Source organism: Tigriopus californicus, chromosome 12, assembly GCF_007210705.1.
Source record: "Tigriopus californicus strain San Diego chromosome 12, Tcal_SD_v2.1, whole genome shotgun sequence".
In the NCBI taxonomy this organism is placed as follows: domain Eukaryota; kingdom Metazoa; phylum Arthropoda; class Copepoda; order Harpacticoida; family Harpacticidae; genus Tigriopus; species Tigriopus californicus.
The window spans coordinates 6,136,680-6,157,142 of NC_081451.1; the positions used below are offsets into that span (position 1 = coordinate 6,136,680).

Consider the following 20,463-nt stretch of genomic DNA (forward strand, 5'->3'; position numbering starts at 1 on the left):
GGCGCACTTGAGCAAGCCAGCTGAGTAGCTTGGGTAGCTTGCGCAGGGGAAAATACTTTTGGGCGACTAGCTCTCGTCCAGAGATGTCAGCCCAAGAAACTCAACGTGATCATCACGCTCAAAATGGATATATGTGGGTTGGTAGTGGAGAGGGTGAATGATTATTTCGGTTGGATATGAAATCACCAACTTCTTTTGACATCAAGTTTGGTTGTGAAAAGCAAAACTCTTTGTGAAATGTTAGTTCACACATGACAGAGTTTCGATAAAGATTTGATTCGTTCGAATCATGTCCAATTATGATGCGCCTAGGACATGTCTTTGTACGAATCGTCATCATCAATATCCCTGTCCTAATAAATGCAAAGTCTTAAAGCGCTTTTTAAGCCGCATTCAAGCCCCCAAGCTCATTTGGTTAGGTTTTGTTTGTTAGTCTAGACATTGGTCAAAAGTAAGAACAAATGAATAAATGTAAATCTAATGTCAATTACGCATTTGCTATTTAGAAAATGTGGATTAAGAAAGAACGAAATGTATTTCCTTCTTGGTTGCCAGGTACTTGATACGGATGCATGTTACTTTACTCACGAGTCTCAGGGCAGTTTTGATGGTGTTTAACCACCCATGTCTCCCTTGAGACTTCTCCTTTGGCCTCCTCAGATTGACGAACTCGGCATCCAAGGCCATCAGATCACCAACACGAGGGACTTTAGATAACCATCTATCCAGATGATTACTCCGGATTGAGGAGGAGATCATTGGGCCAGATTGCAGCTCCTACAAAATGGTCAAATTCGCCACTTTTTTATTTCTCAATTCTGTACCAAAGCATGCGGAATGAAAAGGCTGTCGCAGATGTTTGAGTAAATGCATGCAGCACTCACATTCAAAGAGAACTCAATGCCATTAACGTTACATTAATTTCACAAAAATGGGCTTTGAAATCACTGTGGCGTCTTAAGATCCTTTGCAGGACGTGTGTTTTTAAGCCTCAATTGGCTTGGGCAATGACCTCTCGAATAAACTCTATATGAACATGCTTACTCACGTTCGTTTGCGTGTAAATCAAACTAGGTGTCAATACAGCATTTTTGCTCCAAATAATCGAGATTCATGTAAAACGTTCTGCACATTTGAGAGTGCTGAGCACGTTTGATGTCATTTGTTCTTCCGATCTTTAACAACGCACGAAATGTCACGTTGTTTGACAAAGGCACCATGCAACAGGAGTCAACTCCAATCTAATCGTCTAATGATATTTTCTCTTTGATCATGCATTTTATTATAATTTTGGTGCACTTATTGGCAATCATTGGGTATTGCTAAACCTAGGACTAGACACCTAAACCAAAACGTCAATTATTGTGTAAAAGATATTGTGGGTAAATGATAGATAACTCGACCATCTGCATACAACGAAGGCTCGACGTTTTCTCCAAAGATTTGACCGTTTCTCAAAATTCATAGTTGGCGCGTGCCCGTGGGAATTTCGAATTACGATTAGAGTCAACCCAATGGTAGACCTACAGTCTAATAATCTCTCGGTAACGCGTCTATTTAAATTTCCGTTTGCCACCAACGAGCAATTTGAGCGCCTGTTAACATACAACTTTTTGAAATGAACAAGACGTAGTCACACCTTCACATTACATTGATTACAGAAGTTGATGATCTTTTGGCCCTCAATTGCCAATTTGATTATCAAACTGTGTTCAGGCCAAAACTCGTCGATGAATAAATGAGTAGAATGTCATCGAATAAAGAATTAAATGATTAAACAAAGGTTTTCCTGAACATGAACCCGGACCAAACATCGAACATGAAACAAAGAAGGGTAATAACGAGCCTTTTGCACTTGAAACGTCTCAGTCACTTCATTGAAGTTGCTATAAATTCATTCCGTCGTTTGACATAAAGCGGTTTATGGTTTCAACATTTTGGAGGCGTTAAGTTAATTAAGGAGGCGTATTGTAGCTATCGCGAGGGGCTAAATTTATACAAAACAAAGTTTAGAGAGGTGTAAAGATCTTTGATTTTATACTGGTGCGCTCTCTGGTCCTACCGTGAAGTAATTGCCTACACTGATGACCAGATGTTGATGTTAGCACCAAATATGTTTTCATGTTTTTGGCACACTTTTGTCACTTGGCATTTCATGACAGTTTTAGCAAATGAAATGATGGACTTATATGATTTAAACTGGTTCTTGAATCAGGTCCCAAAAAATTAACAATTTTGTTAATGCAGAGTTGGAAGCACTGAAGGAGTTTTAATTATGGTAGTTCTTGCCGCGATTGTGGCGCAGATTGGCTAGCTCACCCGGCTAAAATCAGATACTTTATCGTCGGCCCTATAAAGAGGTGTAGAGCCTTGAGGTACACCCAATATAATTTTAGTCAGTCGTCAAAGTGCTGTGCGTGTTGGGTCACCCAGCTGACTTTGCCTCAAGCCGTGTTGAACTGGATATGAAACCATTTAGCCATCAAAGACATCCAGGGTCCCTTAGCCTGACCATCACTCAGATCAGGCCAAATATTTTTAGTCCTACAGCCGTGTCAATTTGAATAAATTAGAAGATCGTCTAAAGTTTACGATCACGTTCATTATGGACAAATCAAAATGTGTCATTTTACACCATAGACCTTCAACTCGTAATGGCCAATCAATCGTACTGGCCGGTTCTGATTATCTCCAATTTTCTTGATTCTCATTCCCATGGGCATGCGCCCAACGAGATTGACATTGGAAGAATTGGCGCTCTGAATTAATTGGTCTACAAATCATATTTTGGCGATGTACGTTTTACGTTGGTACTACTGCTCTACACGAAAGGGCTCTAAATGGAGTAGGTTATGGCATACTTAAACAAGCGTATGTTGGCATGTTCAAGGCGTTGAGTGATGACGTCTGTTTCAAGGATGATCAAGCGATCATAGAAGTTGGAACCTTAAACCTTAAGGATTAGAAGGTGTCAGAAACAGCATCATTGATTTAGCAGTTCCCGATGCTTAAATGCCCTCAGGCAACTTTTGGCTATGCCCTCAAGACGTATGAGTGTCTAAGCTCAAAAATGTATCTAAAATGTAACTTAATTCATGCCAAGTGGCAAAAAATGGGCCATTTCCGTGTCAGCCAAGTAGCCGTTTTATAATTGCTTATGAAATTGGAATTAAAAGCGTTATTTAATAATTGTATCAAAAATGTTTTGAAATAAAAATGTCATCAAACTTGTTGATTGATGCCCGTCGTTTTTCATCCGATGAACCGTCAAGCATGTTTCTAGTGGCATTTCATACTTTTTTGACCGGCAACTGACTTGTTTCATAGGATAGAAATTGTTTTTAATTTACAGATATCCCAATTTTTTTTCAACCGTCATGAGAACAGAAAATTGCCTTACAGCGTTCTAAGCGACGTGGTTTGGAATCCACCATTAATCTCTCGATCGCTCTAATGTTGATGTTTCAACCTACAACTCCATGAAATACAGAGTTCTTATCAATCCCTATTCTCATCGGGCACGCTCTTATAAAATTTGACGTGGGAAAATGTCAATCAACAATTGATTTGAGACTAAGACTAGAAGTTTGTAGTACTGGTGAAACAGCACTAATTAGAATGGGTTATGGAATTCAATCTTGAGTTGCCAGGTTTGTAGCGTACGTCTTTTCCAGGAATATTCGGATGATTAACAAGTCATAACCCTCAATTCAACAATACATAGAATGCTATCTCCATCAAGTAACACTTATTTGTTCAAAAAGTCTTCAATCTTATTCCAATGAAAATTTTTCGCCATGAACGTTATATTGTTACGTTATCAGATGATCGGTTGGGATCCAATTTTCATGGAGGCAATTGAAAGGAATGAAAAGGTGACGGATAGTTGATTGCCTTTCTTGGACCAGGGTTGAAATCTTGCGTGTCTTCGTTGAACACATCGCTGTTCACTGGTGTGACGAGGCCATGCCCAAAGTAATGGGTATTAACTCAAGTCAAATTTCTTCATCCAGCTAAGCTTATGAAGGGGAAATGCGGTAGCTCAATGCAAAAAACAATCGGCTGCATCCAGTTCAGGGGTTCAAATCAGTGTGTCCCTTGTGGGAACACTTCATGTATGCATTTGTCCAATATATTATATGAGATGCTTTTTCAGATCAATTCATAGCTTCTGCGCAAATCTCCGTTGTTGGTCTCGAAATTTTCGACTTGATCCTACTCACTCTAACCAAGGGTTGGGCCAACTAGATGTCAACTGAGATTAATAATGAATCGAGAAAATCGAGATCTTAGACGCACGACAAAGGCTTAGAGAAACCAATTGTCCACAAGATTGGGTTTTTAAAATTAGAAAGTGTTATATTCTAGTCACCGATATCAATTTACATTTACACATTACGCTTGCTCCCACCATCATACTCGCCAGACATTTTCCCTTATTATGAATAGCTCCACAACCTTTCAATAAATATCTAATCAACCCATCAATCTCCAATGTCAATCAAAGCATGATTTTCAGACTGAACATTGTCATTGTCCAAAACTACTTACTATGTGAAGTTTCGATCTTTGAAAACGAAATTATCTACGTTTTGGAATGCCCAGGATAACAATGGCGCTGCCTCAAGGAAATTGAGAGCTCGCGCTCTAAATTTTAGGAGCCCTTGCGAGTATCGCACGCGCTGACCGGAGGCTCCAATAGCAGGCTATAACCGCGTCGGTCGGGCTAGAAGCGCTTCTTGAGCGGAAACTCTTCCAAATAAAAATGGGTCCCCTGGATGGAAGGCCCATCATTGGGATCTAAACCATCCCCGGGATAACAACCAACAAAAGCGACCCCACTCTGAAAAGATACAATCATCATGGCCCACAAACTTCAAAAAAACTCGTTTCAAAAGAAAGAAAGTTATGGTTTGGATGAAGCAGAGCTCGATGTGGCTTATATATTGAGTAAGTATTTTTAATACAATCTATTTGATATGCAACAGTTTCCTACCTCAAGGCAAATCTATCTGTGATTCTCATTGAAAGGATTTTGCGACATCTGAAAGCAAAAGCACATTGCAGAACTCGAAATAGCAGAATACAGTGCTCATGAGTGTTCTTTCTTTTAGGTTACTTTTCAAGTAAGCCGGTTGCGCCGATCAGGACCCCACACCCCTCCTGTATTGCCAATCTTGGTTCAGATTTGGCAATAGAAACGGCCAAGAGGAACAAGGCTGCTCGGAGAAAACAAACTTCTTTTCCTACCACCTCTGCCGCTCCTGCCTCACCCGCCGCTCCCGTTGTTCCCACCGCTCCTGCCACATCTGCCGCTTCCACCATTTCTGCCACGCCCGCTGTCCTTGCCGCTCTTGCCGCTTCCGCTGCTCCTACCACTCCCACCGCTCCCGGAGGCCTTTGTGATCCATTCACTTCGGAGGAGTTGTTGACTTGTGGCTCATGCGGGAAAACGTTGTCAGAAAAGAGCGCTTTAATCCGTCACAAGCAGGTTCATGACGAAGGCTCTAAGAAATACGTCTGCGGAGTGTGCGGCAAAAGGCAAAGACAAAGGTAATGAATATTGCTCTCGCTTAGTCTATTCTCCACAATCGAATATTGAAGATGTTAGCTAACTAACCCTTTCACTTTTGAATGTCTTAGATCAAATTGGAAGCATCATGTAATGACTCATATCGGCGAAAACATCCCACCAGAGATATACGCCACATTGGACGATGAGTACAGGGCACTTTTGGCTGGAGATGAAAGCCATGTGCCTCGAAATATATACGAGAAGCGGATGGAAGTTGCTCGAAAGAAGAGGATAAAGTACAAGATTCCGTGATTTCCTCATTTGTCTGGTTTGACCTGAAATCACCAACAGTATTGACTGAATTATGCCTATTATGATTGGAAATACATGTAAAAGAATTAAATGTAGAAAAAAATTCCTCATTCCATTGAGTTATATCACAATGCCTTCACTAAATGCACCGGTTTGTCATCAAGCGTCAGGCCCTTAAACATAAGAAAAATTTGGACTCAAAAGGTTAAATTAAAGTACTTTATGAATAAACAAATGAAATGACCAAGAGTCATAAAAAAGCTTGTTATTATAAAAAACGTCTTGGAAAACCTTTTGATTCCACTATTCTGCCCCTCATTACAGTTTTTTACCAGAAAACTTGGAAAGAAAGGGCAATTCCAACTCAAGGTAAAATAACTAAGTTTGGGCAGAAAAGCAACCCAGGTTTGACATCTGAAAAATGAGGGTCAAATATTGAGGCTAACAAACTGGTTTTCGCCAAGCCACCAATGCTGACATATGCCATTGAAAATGTATTTGTTCTGCTAATCCTTCAAGAACTGAAACTTTCTGACACCTGTTTCGGCATCATGGGTCTTCTTTAATGCCATCCAGAGTGCGGAAGTCTTCGGATCGAAGTCAAACCCTCGATGCTGACCTCAGCCGAATTGATTATCCAACACGTCCAATGCTCTGATGACGTCAGGATCTCTGTAGAAGTGTTCTCATTGATGCGTTCATTACTTTGTACTTATTTTCTTTCCTCCGTTTTTTATTTGATTTTGCTACATTTTATCAAATTTAGGCTCACCTCTTGGTTTTATATCATATTTGCAATTTTAGGCCAGCGTTGATTTATATTTTTGCATGTTTTGGTCAACTATTATTATTATATAATATTATTGGGATTTAGGGCATATTTTTGTGCATACGCTGATCGGATATTTTTTTGATGCCAATTTTAGTAAAAACTGAATTTTTAAAAAGCAAGTTCCGTCGATAGAAAAAAAGAAAAAGTCAGATTTAAAATGATAATCCCTTTCCCTTATTGATTGAACCACGGTAGCCAAGTGGTCTAATGTACCCGATGAAGGCACAACTTGGTGCCCCAGGGACGTGGGTTCGACATCCGCTTTGGGAGAAAACCTTTTCATTCCTGTTTTGGAGCTCGCTGAGAACAGTCGCATTTTTTATCTTCCAGGAATTGTATGTATGTATACGCGTATATGTCTGTATTTCGGTCTTTTGGAGTAAAAATATTTGAAATAGTTGGATAGTAAATTATAAGACCGTGGAACCTCATAAGCTATATCAGCTCGATTCCGAACCAAGGTGTGACTTCCTCTGTTGCTCCTTGGTTGCTGTGCACGTGTAGTGGTCGTGGTGTTTGTGTGTGGGTGAATGAATGGGAATTGCCATTTTCTCTCTGATTTATAGTGTAGTATTTCTAGTTCCAAATCGTTAAGTGTAGTTCTTTAGTTTGATTGTATGGGTCCTTGACAGTTAGATTTATTGTTCATTAGTGCGATGAGTTCATTTTGGGTTAGATCAGTTTGTCGAGTTTATTTCTGTATTTTTAAGTTGTTTTCCTAGTTTACATTAGAGGCTCTAGTTTACATATGTTCTTGATTCCTTGCTTTTCTCTGTCTCTTACTTTTTGTTTACTATCTCCATCTTAGATTTGTATGTTTAGTTTGATGTGAAGTAGTTCATTCCTTTTTTGCTCTGTTGTCCTGTATATATATCTCAGGACAAGATTCTAAAGCCTTTTAGTTCTTCTGTATCTCTTGGTCTCTTGATTTTCCTGCTCATTGATAGTTCCTCCTGCATTCGTGATGACAGTTATTTTTGGAAAAGTCAGCAAAGAGGCTAGACAATGTTTGGACTTGGTCTTAGCTGGGAAGGATCCTTCCATAGTCAATAAGCCGTTTATTATAGAGGCTTTAGTTGCTTGGGTCAATCAGACCAGGGTGCTACTTGAAGAACAGGCTCACCCAGTAGTTGAGAAGTCGACTGATTTGGCCAATGTAGAGGTTGTAGAGGTGTCTCCACTTATAGTAGAGCAGGATAAGATAGTTTTGAAGAAAACGGTCTGTCCTGTTTACCGGAAGCAGCCCTGTCCTGAATAAGGAAAAGGCTGTAAGTTTGACCACCCTAAATGGTGTCAAAAACTTCTCAAGTTCGGCCTTGAGGAGTACAATAGGAAGAAGGGATGTTCAAAGGTAGATTGTCCCTTTTTTCACCCGTACATGTGTCCATGAGACTTAAGACGTGCTTTAATGTACGGTGTACCTCCGTCCACGTAGAAGGGACGCAAAGAAAGGCGAGAAATTAGGATAGCTCAGTTTCGTAGTTTAGAGCTGACCCTGTTCCTAAACCTAAACCCACCCCACCCCCTTTCCTTAACCCATTTAACTTCCTCCCTCCCTCTCCTCCTACCCCCCACCCTCTCTCCCAATTACCTCCTCTTCCTTCAAAAACCCAACCCACCCCTATTCCAATAAACACTCTCCTCCCTAATATTCCTTGCCCCACCCCTATTCCCAAAATTCGTTCCTTTTCTAATGCAGCTGCCCAACCCATTCCTCAAACCCAACCATCCCCATTAACTCATGCTTTGCCTTCAGTAGAACGTAGCTTTGTTGATAAGAGGGATTTTTTACGGTTGTAGAGTAAGGTCCAAGATCTTGTGAACTTGGTCCGTCAAAAGAGAGGCCCATAAAGGGGCTATATTTGAACGTGCATTGTCTGATTTCTAAAAAAGACAGCACAAAAGTTAAGATCTTAGAAGAACTAGCCGTTGAGAGAGAGATTGCATTCATCTCTATAACAGAAACCTGACTTTGGCCAGGGGTCTTAGATGAAGAACTAATCATAGTTGGTTTCAACTTAGTTCGTAGTGATAGGATACGCCCTGATAATTCCATATTCCCATATGGGATGTTCGCCCATATGTAAGGAAGGATTTGCAAATTAGTCATGTACAAATGTCGAATGGAGAAGTAGAGGTCTTAGAATGCCATCTTCAAGGTCTTGATTTGTCTATTGTAACAATGTATAGACCCCCTTCTTGTTAAGTAAGATCCTTTATGTCAGCTCTAAAATTCACTGGAAATGAGTTGGATTAGGCAGTTTGCTCTAAAGTTTTCTTTGTAGGGGACTTTAATTTTCCGGCTAGCGTTGTACAGTGGGAGGTTAGTCCTGATGGGTATATTCCCATTTCGAAATCGACGTCTCAGTCGTTCGAAAAGCTGGAGGAATTTGCGATCTTGCGCAATCTCTCTCAGCATCTCACCAGAGCGAGTAGCGTTCTTGACTTGTTTTTTTCCAATGACCCTGATCTGATCCAGTATGTCCATGTGACACCTAGTAATCTGTCAGATCATGGTACTCTTGAGATAGGGTCGACTAGAGTGCTAGTCAGTGAAACGACGCTTCCAGCCAGCCGCTTGAGTCAAATTTTGTTTGGCTGTGGCAGCTTGGAACTGGGCAGGGCGCCTCAATGTGTTCAAAAGTAGAGGGGGGGCAGCCAGCCCAGGCAGAAATATCCCTGTTTATAAATCCATTTTATGGTTGATACTGTACACAAAAATGAGTTTATTATTGATAAGGCTGCTAAACGATACCTTTCTTGACATGGTTTGGGATTTATTTTTATAATTTGATTGGTCCAAACCCTAACAAATATGATGCAAGATTTACTTTGCTGAGGTTGGGTAACTCCAAACCTCATCAGTTCCGAGCTGCTCAATTTAACCCGCTCAATGGAAATACGCGTACCAACATCAAATGGGGATTGTCGTCTATAGATGGTATGGACGTTAATTTCTGTAAATAGGATTAATACAAAACTTACAGTATGAAGCGTGATCTACGCAATCTACTTGGGAATTTTGGGATTTATACTATTGCCTCTGAAGGACAGTCAGGGACAAAAAGTAATATTGTCTTTCCAGGAACATTTTCTAGCAGACGATTTTCTTTTCCGTGCTGATGGGACCAAGCAAAGGTTGAAAGATGGTTCAGTGCCTTCAGTGTTTTCGTACAGACCTCTACCAAAGCCGCGAAGATCAAGAGACAAAAAGCTTCACGGTTTGCTTCGAATTGACCGTGCGAGTCATGGTTCCGCAATCATCAAAGATCATGGTTACTCCCAAGACCCCAATTCCAACAGCATTGGAACAAACTTCAAGCTTATTCCCAAGCTTGAAGAAACCTCACGTCAAGAGGAGAATGAATTTGAGGAGACTTATGAGGACAATCCTTCAATTACCTTTTCACACGAGGTTCCAACCATGTGCCACATCTGCCACATGTTTTCAGACGAGGTAATCTAACAAACGATTGCTTATTATTAACTCTCGTGCTGTTGTATTGTTGGAGATTCTCTTCGGAGTCTCTGGTACCTCTAAAAGACCATAATGGGATGGAAATGACTTGCTAAAATTGGCTTCCGGCATTCGAAAGTTGTTGTTCAACATGTGTTGCAATGATTTCAATGGAAAGCAAGTGACGTTGGCAATTGGGGCACCAATTTTGAAGGTAAATGGTTCAGCCATATAGTCACTTTTGCCAAAGCAAATTCTGTAACAACTTATAAAATCCACCCTGTAGAAGAACTACTAAGCATAAATACATCTCTATTGTTTCACGGGTTTCCTTCTATCATGTAATGTATTAGAATAACCTAAAAGTTAAATTTCTTTCTCTAGGCCAAATGGTGGAAGGAAAAAATCAAGAAGAACGGAAAGACTATTAAGACCTTGAGACAGAGATTAAAGATGAGCAATCAATCAGTTCAGCGAATGCAGTCACGGTTAAAAGTACTAACCGCTCAACTTCACAAAGCAAGGGTTGGCTCATCATCCACCATTTTTGCGGAAGATCAGATTGCTTGCATGGAGAAGAGAAGTTTGGCAAAATCCGATTATGGACTGCGATGGACCAACACAACTATAAAGCAAGGGCTGAAGTTGCGATTTGCATGTGGACAGTCGGGTTACGACGCCCTCCTTAAACAAAAGTTCCCTCTGCCATCATTGAGGACATTGCAAAGGAGAACCAAAGACATTTCGTTCGACTCTGGGATTCTATTCGACGTTTTTAGCATGATGGCACTCAAGACAGAATACATGTCATCCCAAGATCGGATATGTTGTCTTCTCTTAGACGAAATGGCAATAACATCAGGGAACTTTTATGACTCCTCTACGGATAGCCTTGTGGGTCATGTGACCTTACCTGATCATGATGGTGATGCCTCAAAAGCCCTGGTTGTCATGTTAGGAGGGATCGCCGCCCGATGGAAGCAGACAGTGGCTTACTTTTACACCGGTAACAGCACCAACGGTAAGGTATATGCCAATATCATCAAAAGTGTCATCCACGAAGCATCCAAGATTGGGCTGAAAATAGTCGCCGTTACCAGTGATATGGGAACCCCCAATTTGGCCATGTGGAGAGAGTTCGGTGTGATTGTCGGGAGAGATTCAAGTTGGACAACTTGCATTCCAAATCCATCTTGGGAAGGTGAGGCTCTGTCATTTCTGGCAGATAGGCCTCATCTTCTGAAGAACATCCGAGCCTCCTTGAGCAATGGGAATGAATTTAGAATCCCAGAGAGTTTTCGGATCAAGGCCAATCTTCCTCAGGGAAATGTGTCCTTGAGACACGTTAAGGAGTTGTTGGAATTTGACTCCAGGAACGAATTGAAGCTTGCCCCAAAACTAGATTAAAAAACCCTTAACCCAAATCATTTTGATAAAATGAATGTGGGTGCCGCTATGAGGGTGCTAGATCACGCTACAGCGCATGCCCTACGTTATTGCGTTGATAATCACGGTTTTTCCCCGGAGTGCCTGGTTACTGCCTGGTTCATCGATAAGGTCCGCATGTGGTTTGATATTGTCTGTTCCCGATGTATGACAATGGCCTTGTCCAAATTCAATGGCCAAAAACATCATGAGGCTTTAGAGCTGCTACGGGAAGTCAAGGATATATTTATGGAGATGGAAGTTGTAGAGAAAAATGGAAGAATAACCTGGAAGCCAATTCAAACTGGAGTGCTTATGACCACAATGTCTATTCTTGACCTTCAACATGTTCTTCTGAACGAAGAAGGACTCGACCTTCTTCTGTGCTCTCGTTTCAGCCAAGATGCTCTAGAAAATTTATTTTCTGTGGTGAGATCCAAAAATCCTACTCCAAATAGTCGGGAATTCAAATTTTATCTTCGAGCAATAGCCCTGGCACAATTCATGACGGAAAAACGGAATTCAAATTACCAATATGCTGAGGGCGAGTTTCTCGCAGAATTCCTCGATATGCCAAAGTCCTCAAAGCCACGACCAATTTCAACTCTCTTCCTGTTTGATGAACATCTCTCTTCCGAAACTCCCTTGCACAAAGCCGAATCTGATATCCTAGAGTATGTGTCTGGCTGGGTCTTGAATCGTGTATTCAAACACTGCAAATCCTGTCAGGGATGTGAAGAACAGTGGGTCAGGAACACTGTACCAGAGAATGCTTGTAATTTTATTAAATACAAGGACTATACAGGTGAAAGTCTCGTGTATCCAAGTGAATGGGCAATGAAAGACGTGTTTGAAAGACGTGTTTAGACCGGCCGAGGCCCTTTTTCGACAAGGACTGACACAAGGACTAATGAAAAAAAGAAATCAAGTTCTGTCATTAAAAGAATCGTACAGTTCTTTTAACACACCTGCGATTGTTGCAACCTGTGATCACGAAATTCTTCACAAAGTTCTTACCCGTTATTTTAGACTTCGTATACGAAGTCATTGCCGCCAAGAGAAAGCAACTAAAGATGCCAAGAACAAAAAGAAACGCGCCGGCCAAGCCATGGCAAGTAAAAGTCAGAAAATGAGAATTGTTGTAGAGAGTATGAAATAAATTCGTATTTTGACGTATAATCAAAAGCCTCTATTGAGGTTGTGTAACTGAGATTTATACTTGGTAGCAGTGTTTGATAATGGTTGTCTAAACATCTGCACGTACCAAGTACATATACAAGCGTTCATGAATAACATGTTATATTAAGCTTTTTATGGAAGGTGTACATCATTCTCCATGGCGTCAAGAAAAGACCCTACACTCGGAATCAAATAAAATGACCAACGAGGCTTAATGTGCGTTTTGAGAACACCTTTTAGCCCTCGTGAATACACGCTTGTTAGAGCAATGAAGTCCACGTCTTTTCTTTCTCGGGCTCCTCCATTGTTTAATTTGCTTCCCTCTGATATTCGTAGGGAGTATGAAGGCCTTTTTGATCCAGAAGGATCTTTTAAGTTAGGTTTGGACAACTTTGACTTGCGGTATGGAAGCCCAGCCAAACAAAAACCCTGGCTATGATTTCATAACATTTTCTTTTAAATTCATTAAAATGAAGTCATGAAATTATCTTTAGTCATACAAATTCCGATGAATTATTTTTGCTCACCTCTTTCATGCTAAACTCATCCAAAAAATGCAACAGTTAAAACACACATGTTTATTGTTACTGCCACTCGAAAGCACAATGTGTGAAAAAGAGTAACGGCATGAAGGAAAATAAAAACACCACAAATAATAGAAAAAAAAGAAAGAAAATATCTTTACCAAGTGACAATATTGCAAGCAGAATATAAGGACACAGGTGCAATTCAGGGTAAATCAAGCAAGCACTAGACACAGGTAATTGACAAGTCAGGCACGAATAGAGAGAAACGCTTGAAAAGTATTATAAGTCCGATTATGATCTCTTGGTGCCAACCGACGGGACAGTTTGTGCCATTACTCAGGGTAAGAGGGTTCCACTGATCCACCGTCCCCACAAAGAAGGAATTCAATGGGGAAGAAGATTTTGCGCACTGTTTATGAACTTTTCGCTCTGCAGCAAATGTAAAACACATTTTTGGGAAGCTATGTTTCAGAATAGTTTTTACTCAATTGGTCATTTTCAATTTCATTTTCAATTTGAATTGAAATTGAAGCGTATGACAATACAACAACCAACACAAATTGTCAAGTTATTAAATGGACCACAGCAGGTTTCACATATGTCGTCGAAGTACAAACAAACAGAGCCTACTTGACAGTCAGCTACCATTGATTTGAATTTACCGCCTTTCCCGGAGCGCACACGAGCAGGTGGAATGTGTTCAAAACCAAAATCACTCGTATCGAAGTGTCGTTTCTCTGACTAGCCCTCTAGGGTCGACCATTACTCAAAAGCCGGCGTGCTCTAGAGTAAGACCGGCCAAAAAGGTCGGTCTGGCTAAGTTCAAATTCAAACATGAACATTGGCCGTTGGTTATAGAAAGATTAGAAGAGCTTGACCTGCTTTCAATTCTGAAACAGGAATCGACCATAGATGCAGCCATTGATAAATTAGTTTCATTTTTTAAGGAAGTTTGCTCCAGCTAGCAATCTCTGAATGTGTTCCAAAAGGTGGTACACGGACAAAAATTCCAAAATATAGGAAGACTTTGTTCAAAAAGAGTTGCAAACTAGCAAAAAGGCTGAAGAGCACTTCGAATCCAGTGATTGCGGCTAGTCTCCAAAAAAATTTGGACATAGTTCAGGGTAAGATTAAGGCCTCCATCGAATATGACCAGTTACAAACTGAGAGTAAGGTGGTTCAGGAGGTCAGGTCGAATCCGAAGGCTTTTTTCTCTTATGCGAACTAGGCTAAATGTGCGTCTTGAGAGTACCTTCAAGCCCTCGAGAATCCAGGCTAGTTCGAACAATCAAGTCTACATCTCTTCTTTCTCGAGCTCCTTCATTGTTTGATTTGCTTCCCTCTGATATTCGTAGGGAATACGTAGGCCTTGTTGATCCGGTTGCATCTTTCAAGTCAGACTTGGAATTTGTTTTAGATAGTATTCCAGATCAACCCTACATTCAAGGACTAGTTCGGTCAAATTCGTTGGTAGACCAAATATCATATAAAGATTGAAAGGTAATCAATAGACGAATTATAACCTTTCATTTTAATAGCACTGGGGATCACATTCCATGTAGCGGTTAGAAAAGCCCGTGAAAAACCAAACCAAAAAAAAAAGATACATATTGAATTCATATGAATGATGGATTTGAATTATACGGTGTTTTGGCCTTTAGAATATGAAATCCATTTGATTTTCTAAGATGTATCAAATATCAACCAGAATTGACGGAGTATAACAACTTGAAAGACTTGACAGAAGTTACCATGCTTCAGAAATAATAAGGTGAAAAAGCTGTTCAATAGCAACACTCACACCTGACACTTATATCTTGGTTCAAAGAAGACAGGATCTCTGATTTATTGAAACTGCAGGAACGCACATAATGGACTCTCGAGATTAAATCACAAAAAGAAGAAGGATGCCCCTAGCGGAGATTGAGTGCGTAACGTGCGTCCTCTAAAGCCAGGCTTTCAAAGAGGACGCTCTATATTGGTCCTTGAAAATCATTGAAATGGGGCCTTTTGTTGAAAACCTGAAGACACCAATATCTTCCAATTAGAATTATGGATAAGTTTTTGCATTACAAGAATGCACATTTATTGGTTGTTCTTTGACAGAATTATCATGTATCTTAAAGCCTAATGATAACCAAGCCTTGCTTCCACTTTTGCCAAGCCAGCCCATGTTCCCTCTTTTATTTTATGACAGAAAGGAAAAGAAAGAGAGTGCCTTAAGACGTATCATGGAAAGGGACAGTGTCGTCAGCTGAGGCTTTTGCTTGCGCTGTTTGATAATGATTTGCCGCTTTTCTTCGCCATTCGTTTGGAAGAACTGCTCAAGAGGACGCACGAAGTTCAGTCCTTAGAGGCTCTACTTTCCGTTTCTCGAGAGTCAATAGAGCTCTCTTGAGATCTTGAAACTTGCTTGGTTTTAGTTTTAATGGCTCAAAGCAAATAAATCTGGGTTTTAGTAACCACAATATCTAACATGTTGGTAGAAAACGGAAGAATCAAACATTGGAGAGGTTAAGTACACTGACCATTTTTAAAACAAATTTAGATATTCTTTACATTATATATCTTTTCAGATAACAATATTCAAAACCGGGATAAAATTCAGATTAGCGGATTAATATGTTCTGACCTCAATACCAAATTGAAACAAAGCTCTCGCTTTTTGACCCACAGAACTGCCTTTTCGTTGGCTGCCCAATACGCACTATCCTTCGCCATGTCTGTAGTTCTCCTTGGATTGTCACATAAGAACCAATTACCCGAGCTCTTTTTACATTCACGTCATCAGGCCTTGATTATGTTTTGTGCCCTCACATTGTTAGTTGGCCGCCTTACTCCCATCAGCCCACAGATTCTGTGCATCAGCCAGTCAGCCATATTTTCGGTGTATAGCTATTTTTCATTTGCGTGCCGAGTCGTCAGTGACTTTATGATTCCATTTGAGCAAGTGCTAAATTTATAAACGAAGTTGTTGATATCTGCCAGCTCGTTTGACGAGATTTTATTTATTAAATCCATTTTCTACTGGACGATAGCTGCGGAGCAGCCTTTCTAGGTCGACGGTAAGTTTATCAATGACTTACTGTCAAAATATCAATCGGCGCTGAGGTCAAGAATATGGATTTAATCAAGAATTGCTCGTCAACAAAATTGACAGATATCAACAAGCTCGTTCGTAAGCTTAGCAGTTGCTCAAATGGAATCATGAAGTTATGGGCAAACTTTGAATGCAAGCATAAAGAAAGCAACCTCTAGCAACGCATAAAAAAAAACAATGTTCAGGGGCTGACTATAGTTGCATTCTCCATTGACCTGACTAAAAACAACTTAAGATTAAACTTAAGATTTGAAGGGGTTTAAATCGAGTAAAAGTATTCTGGAGTCGAGATTTCGTTGAGTGCAAGTTGGTTGACTGGCAATTTACGTTGGGTGCAATAAGCTTGCTTTGGTCGAGTTGAGATGGCTCTTGATTGTAAAAGGGTGGCAGAAATGTGAAATTTTCTCTCTAAAGATTTATTCATCATGCTCACAATGATTCGTTCGAATCTATGTTAGCCAGCTAAGCATTGGTTTATCACGTATAACGTGGCCTGTTTCATTTTCTTCCCAATTTTCGTCTTTTCCGACACCACCATGTTCCAGTTTCTTCCACTTTTTCCCTCCGTTTGGCAAAGACGACATTTCAGTCGCCTCCCTGTATCATGATTATCTTCGTGACCCACTAAATTGACCGAAGCACTGTTGTAACTCATGAGTAGAGTTGTAAAAAAGTCGATTAGATTTGGCAAAATAGCGGCTAAGAAAAGATGAGAAAAATGGCGAAATAGTTCGAAAAATAGTCGATAAAATATGCGGAAAACAAGCATTGGTGATATATTTCTAGAGTTTAAGGTATAAGAAGCTAGATTACCAATTTCAAACCTCTCGACATTAAACAGACCACAACGGGCCCAAAAAGGTAGCTAATTTCCCATAACTTGATTACTATGACCTGGTCAATCTGAAGAAATTGTCAGCAAATCACTTTAAGTTGTTAATGCTTATTTGAAGCTTTCCATCAGTATCAGGTTCAAGTGGTCGCGTAGAGTAAGCATCAATACAAGAGAAAAGCTGAGCCAGACATGGCTAGGTGCCTGTGCAAGGTGTTTTGTTCGACCCGTAACAGCAGATCTTCGTCATGCACCTTTCTTTAAGCTTTGTTGGCACATCTCGTCCCTAGTTCACCCTGGTTTCAAACATTACAACTTTATATCTACGTCTGACATTTGTTGTGTTTTGCTTGCTGTCGTTGCGTATCTCCGAACAGCAAAATGCTGGAAAAGTCGAATAGACCCTAAAAGTCGGAAAAAGTGTTGAAAAACCTAATCCACTTTTTGCAGCTATACTCATGAGCATGCCGATGTCATTGAAAAATCAACGCGGCTCCAATCCAAATGTATGTTATGGCCAATTTGCGACTATATGGCTTAAATTCCAACAATTTTGGTAAAATCTACAAATCTACGGAAAAGTAAGATATGATAAAGCTTTGCTATTAGATCTTTCATGCTAGAATATTCATCAACAACGCCGTGAGTTATAGTTCATCATTTGAACTGGAGACCATGAAAGCTTTTGAAACTCATTGAAACATCGTCGTAAAAAAATGGGTCTCGTTGTCCATCTCGTTTTTCAATTTCTTGGGGCTTCGCCTCACGGAGAATTTAAGATCAACATGCATTAGTCGAAGCCAACGCCCTTTCAATGGACGGATGAACCCACCACCATTTCTCTCAAGTTCAAGGACAGATAAGCATCTTTGGGCGAGATACAGGGTGCGAGGCATGCGGTGTTACATTTTCAAATACTTACAAGTTGTTTGCTGATTACGACCTCGTCTTGCAAAGTGATTAAAACGCCAATGGAAATTAAATTGGATAGATATTATAATGTGCTTCCCAATCTATCCATATCCCCACTTTCATGCAATTGGTTGAGTATTCTATAAGCAGGATCAATAGTTAGATTTTTATTGAAAGTGAAACGCCGCATACCAAGCATATCTGTACAGGTCGATAAGTCGATAACCCAACCTCCTTCATGTGTAAGCTGATCTTTTCTTTTTCCCATTTTATCTGGTTATTACCGTTTCTACTTGGAGACAATATACACGTTCGCCTCCACGCTGTCCATGATATCCCAACACTATATTAGTCTATTTTTGAGACACTTGGTGACCATGTGAAATTCTCACAACATGGAATTTTACGGTTGGAAGGCCTATTTAAAGGCCAATCACAGTACTTCAAGAAGTTTTGCGAACGCCAAATGTTCAATTCCATTTGGGAATAATAAATCTTGTTCGTTTTAATCCCCATCACGGTGATTCTTTGGTGTTGCTGCATGCCAAATTTCCATAGATATGCTATGTTCTGGACTAACTAAAATCTAATATAAGTGAGATTTTGCAAAAGTGAAGGTAGTTAATTCTGAATAATGTGGATAAGACATCCTCTACCTTGATACACATAGTTAATCATAATTCTTAGATTTTTCTGAATTAATACTTTGCAAATATTAGTATCCTACTCAAGATAGATAATATCTCATATTGTAAACTTATTGTTTCACGAATAAACAATGAACCAGAAGTGATTTGCATAAATATAGTTCAATCTTAAATCTCAGTTAAAACATGCGATTGCGCAGTTTGTTTAACTGACCGTTTGTGGCCTGGTTTTTCGAAATTATCCCGTGGTCACGACATCATCCCGTGCGAGTGGTCCTATCCATCCGGCATCGTTCCTGCGTGTTTAATTAGGTCCCCCTCCATTGACCCTCAATCACGCGTTTGCAGTGCGAATATTTTGGGACTTGGTGGCCGTGCCCTGAACGTTTTTGGTACATTTTGATACATTCAAAACATTACCCACGACAAGAAAATAGTATTAGTATAGTAATAGTATAAATAGTATATTTATTTTGAAAACTGTAAATATACCCAATGAGATGCTCGTCTCGCAATAAAGACTTAAAATAAAAATAAAAATAAAGAATTGATTAACCCACAGTACAGCCAATGAAATATGGCAAGCAGATGCACTGGACAAAAGAAAGGCCCCATTTTGAAGGGGATTAAGAAGGACCTAAGTTGTTCATCAAATGAAATGTGTGAAATTGTGTTTTGTGTTGATCTTGTTCTTAGGGCAAGATGTCAAATATCAGGGTCAATTCCTAGCACACGCATTGATCGTTTTTTTGGCCTTCCAAGCTAGAAATGGCATGTTTTGAAATTTTGGGGTTGTTATCATATAGCTCAGAGATAGTCTTGAGTACATCTTACTTGAATTATCTCTTGTAACCGTGTGATGTCAAGACACATTTAGCTGCATTTTGGCCTCGATTTGAAAGAATGTGAAGACATCTACTGTTGAAAGAGTGAATATTTCACACTGTCGCAATTCAAAGTAAGTGCTCACGAAACCACGTGGAAGTATCTGATTCAAGAATGTTTTACATTTTCCGTCTCAGATTGGCTTATGGGCTGTTCACACGTTCTCGTGAAAGTCCTTCGTTCGCACTCCCGCACCAGAGCACGAATCAAACATGCACAGGCCTCGTATGCACAAGACCTAGAAACACTTGAGGTGGCTGGTTTCTGAAATGTGCACTAGTTCAGCAATGAAAACAAACCGACTCTAACGGGCCGTTTGGGGAAGGGTTGACCTCCAGACGGAATGGGTTGATTGTGCACCGAGGCTTGACCGTCTAGATATTGATTTGGGGACATTGAAGATCATGAGAGGGATCTTACGCGGTGTCCTGTCTGGCTGAAGCCCTCCTCAGATTGATCATAAGGCCAAAGCTTAGGATCCAAATCACTTAATATGAAGACAAGTCCGCCCTCTGTCAACTCTAATGAACCCCTTAGACTTGGGCCATCGGTCACATTTGACGGCCTGGGTCGATTCCATGTCCCTTTGAGCCAAAGGCTGCCAGACAAACGAATCCCATTGGAAGGGCCTGGCATAAATGTCATTTTCGGCTCTTTTGAACCCGCCCCCAATCCTGAGGTGACGCCCGTTTGTGTTCATGTGTCTCTTACACCCTTCATAATAACGTTTATTTGCGACTCTTGGTCATGTCAGTGTAAAATGTCTAAAACTATTTGTATAAACATCGAAAACAGATTTAAACAACGAGATTAAAAGAATAAAATGGTTTGTATGATAAA

General features: G+C 40.2%; 1 protein-coding gene across 1 annotated transcript; it reads left to right on the forward strand.

The window, feature by feature from the left end:
* The first annotated feature begins 4,725 nt into the window (after positions 1 to 4,725).
* Positions 4,726 to 5,905, forward strand: LOC131892017 (zinc finger protein 629-like). The gene is made up of 3 exons (XM_059241735.1): positions 4,726 to 4,950; positions 5,115 to 5,553; positions 5,644 to 5,905. Exons 1-3 carry the CDS (start codon positions 4,863 to 4,865, stop codon positions 5,825 to 5,827), a joined length of 711 nt encoding a protein of 236 aa, XP_059097718.1. The 5' UTR covers positions 4,726 to 4,862; the 3' UTR covers positions 5,828 to 5,905.
* Positions 5,906 to 20,463: the final 14,558 nt, after the last annotated feature.

Excerpts from the sequence above, each read along its gene's own strand:
- LOC131892017 (XM_059241735.1), top strand. The coding sequence starts at position 4,863 with ATGGCCCACAAACTTCAAAAAAACTCGTTTCAAAAGAAAGAAAGTTAT. Across the intron at positions 4,951-5,114 it reads CGATGTGGCTTATATATTGA|GTTACTTTTCAAGTAAGCCG; the intron begins GTAAGTATTTTT and ends TCTTTCTTTTAG. Across the intron at positions 5,554-5,643 it reads GGCAAAAGGCAAAGACAAAG|ATCAAATTGGAAGCATCATG; the intron begins GTAATGAATATT and ends TGAATGTCTTAG.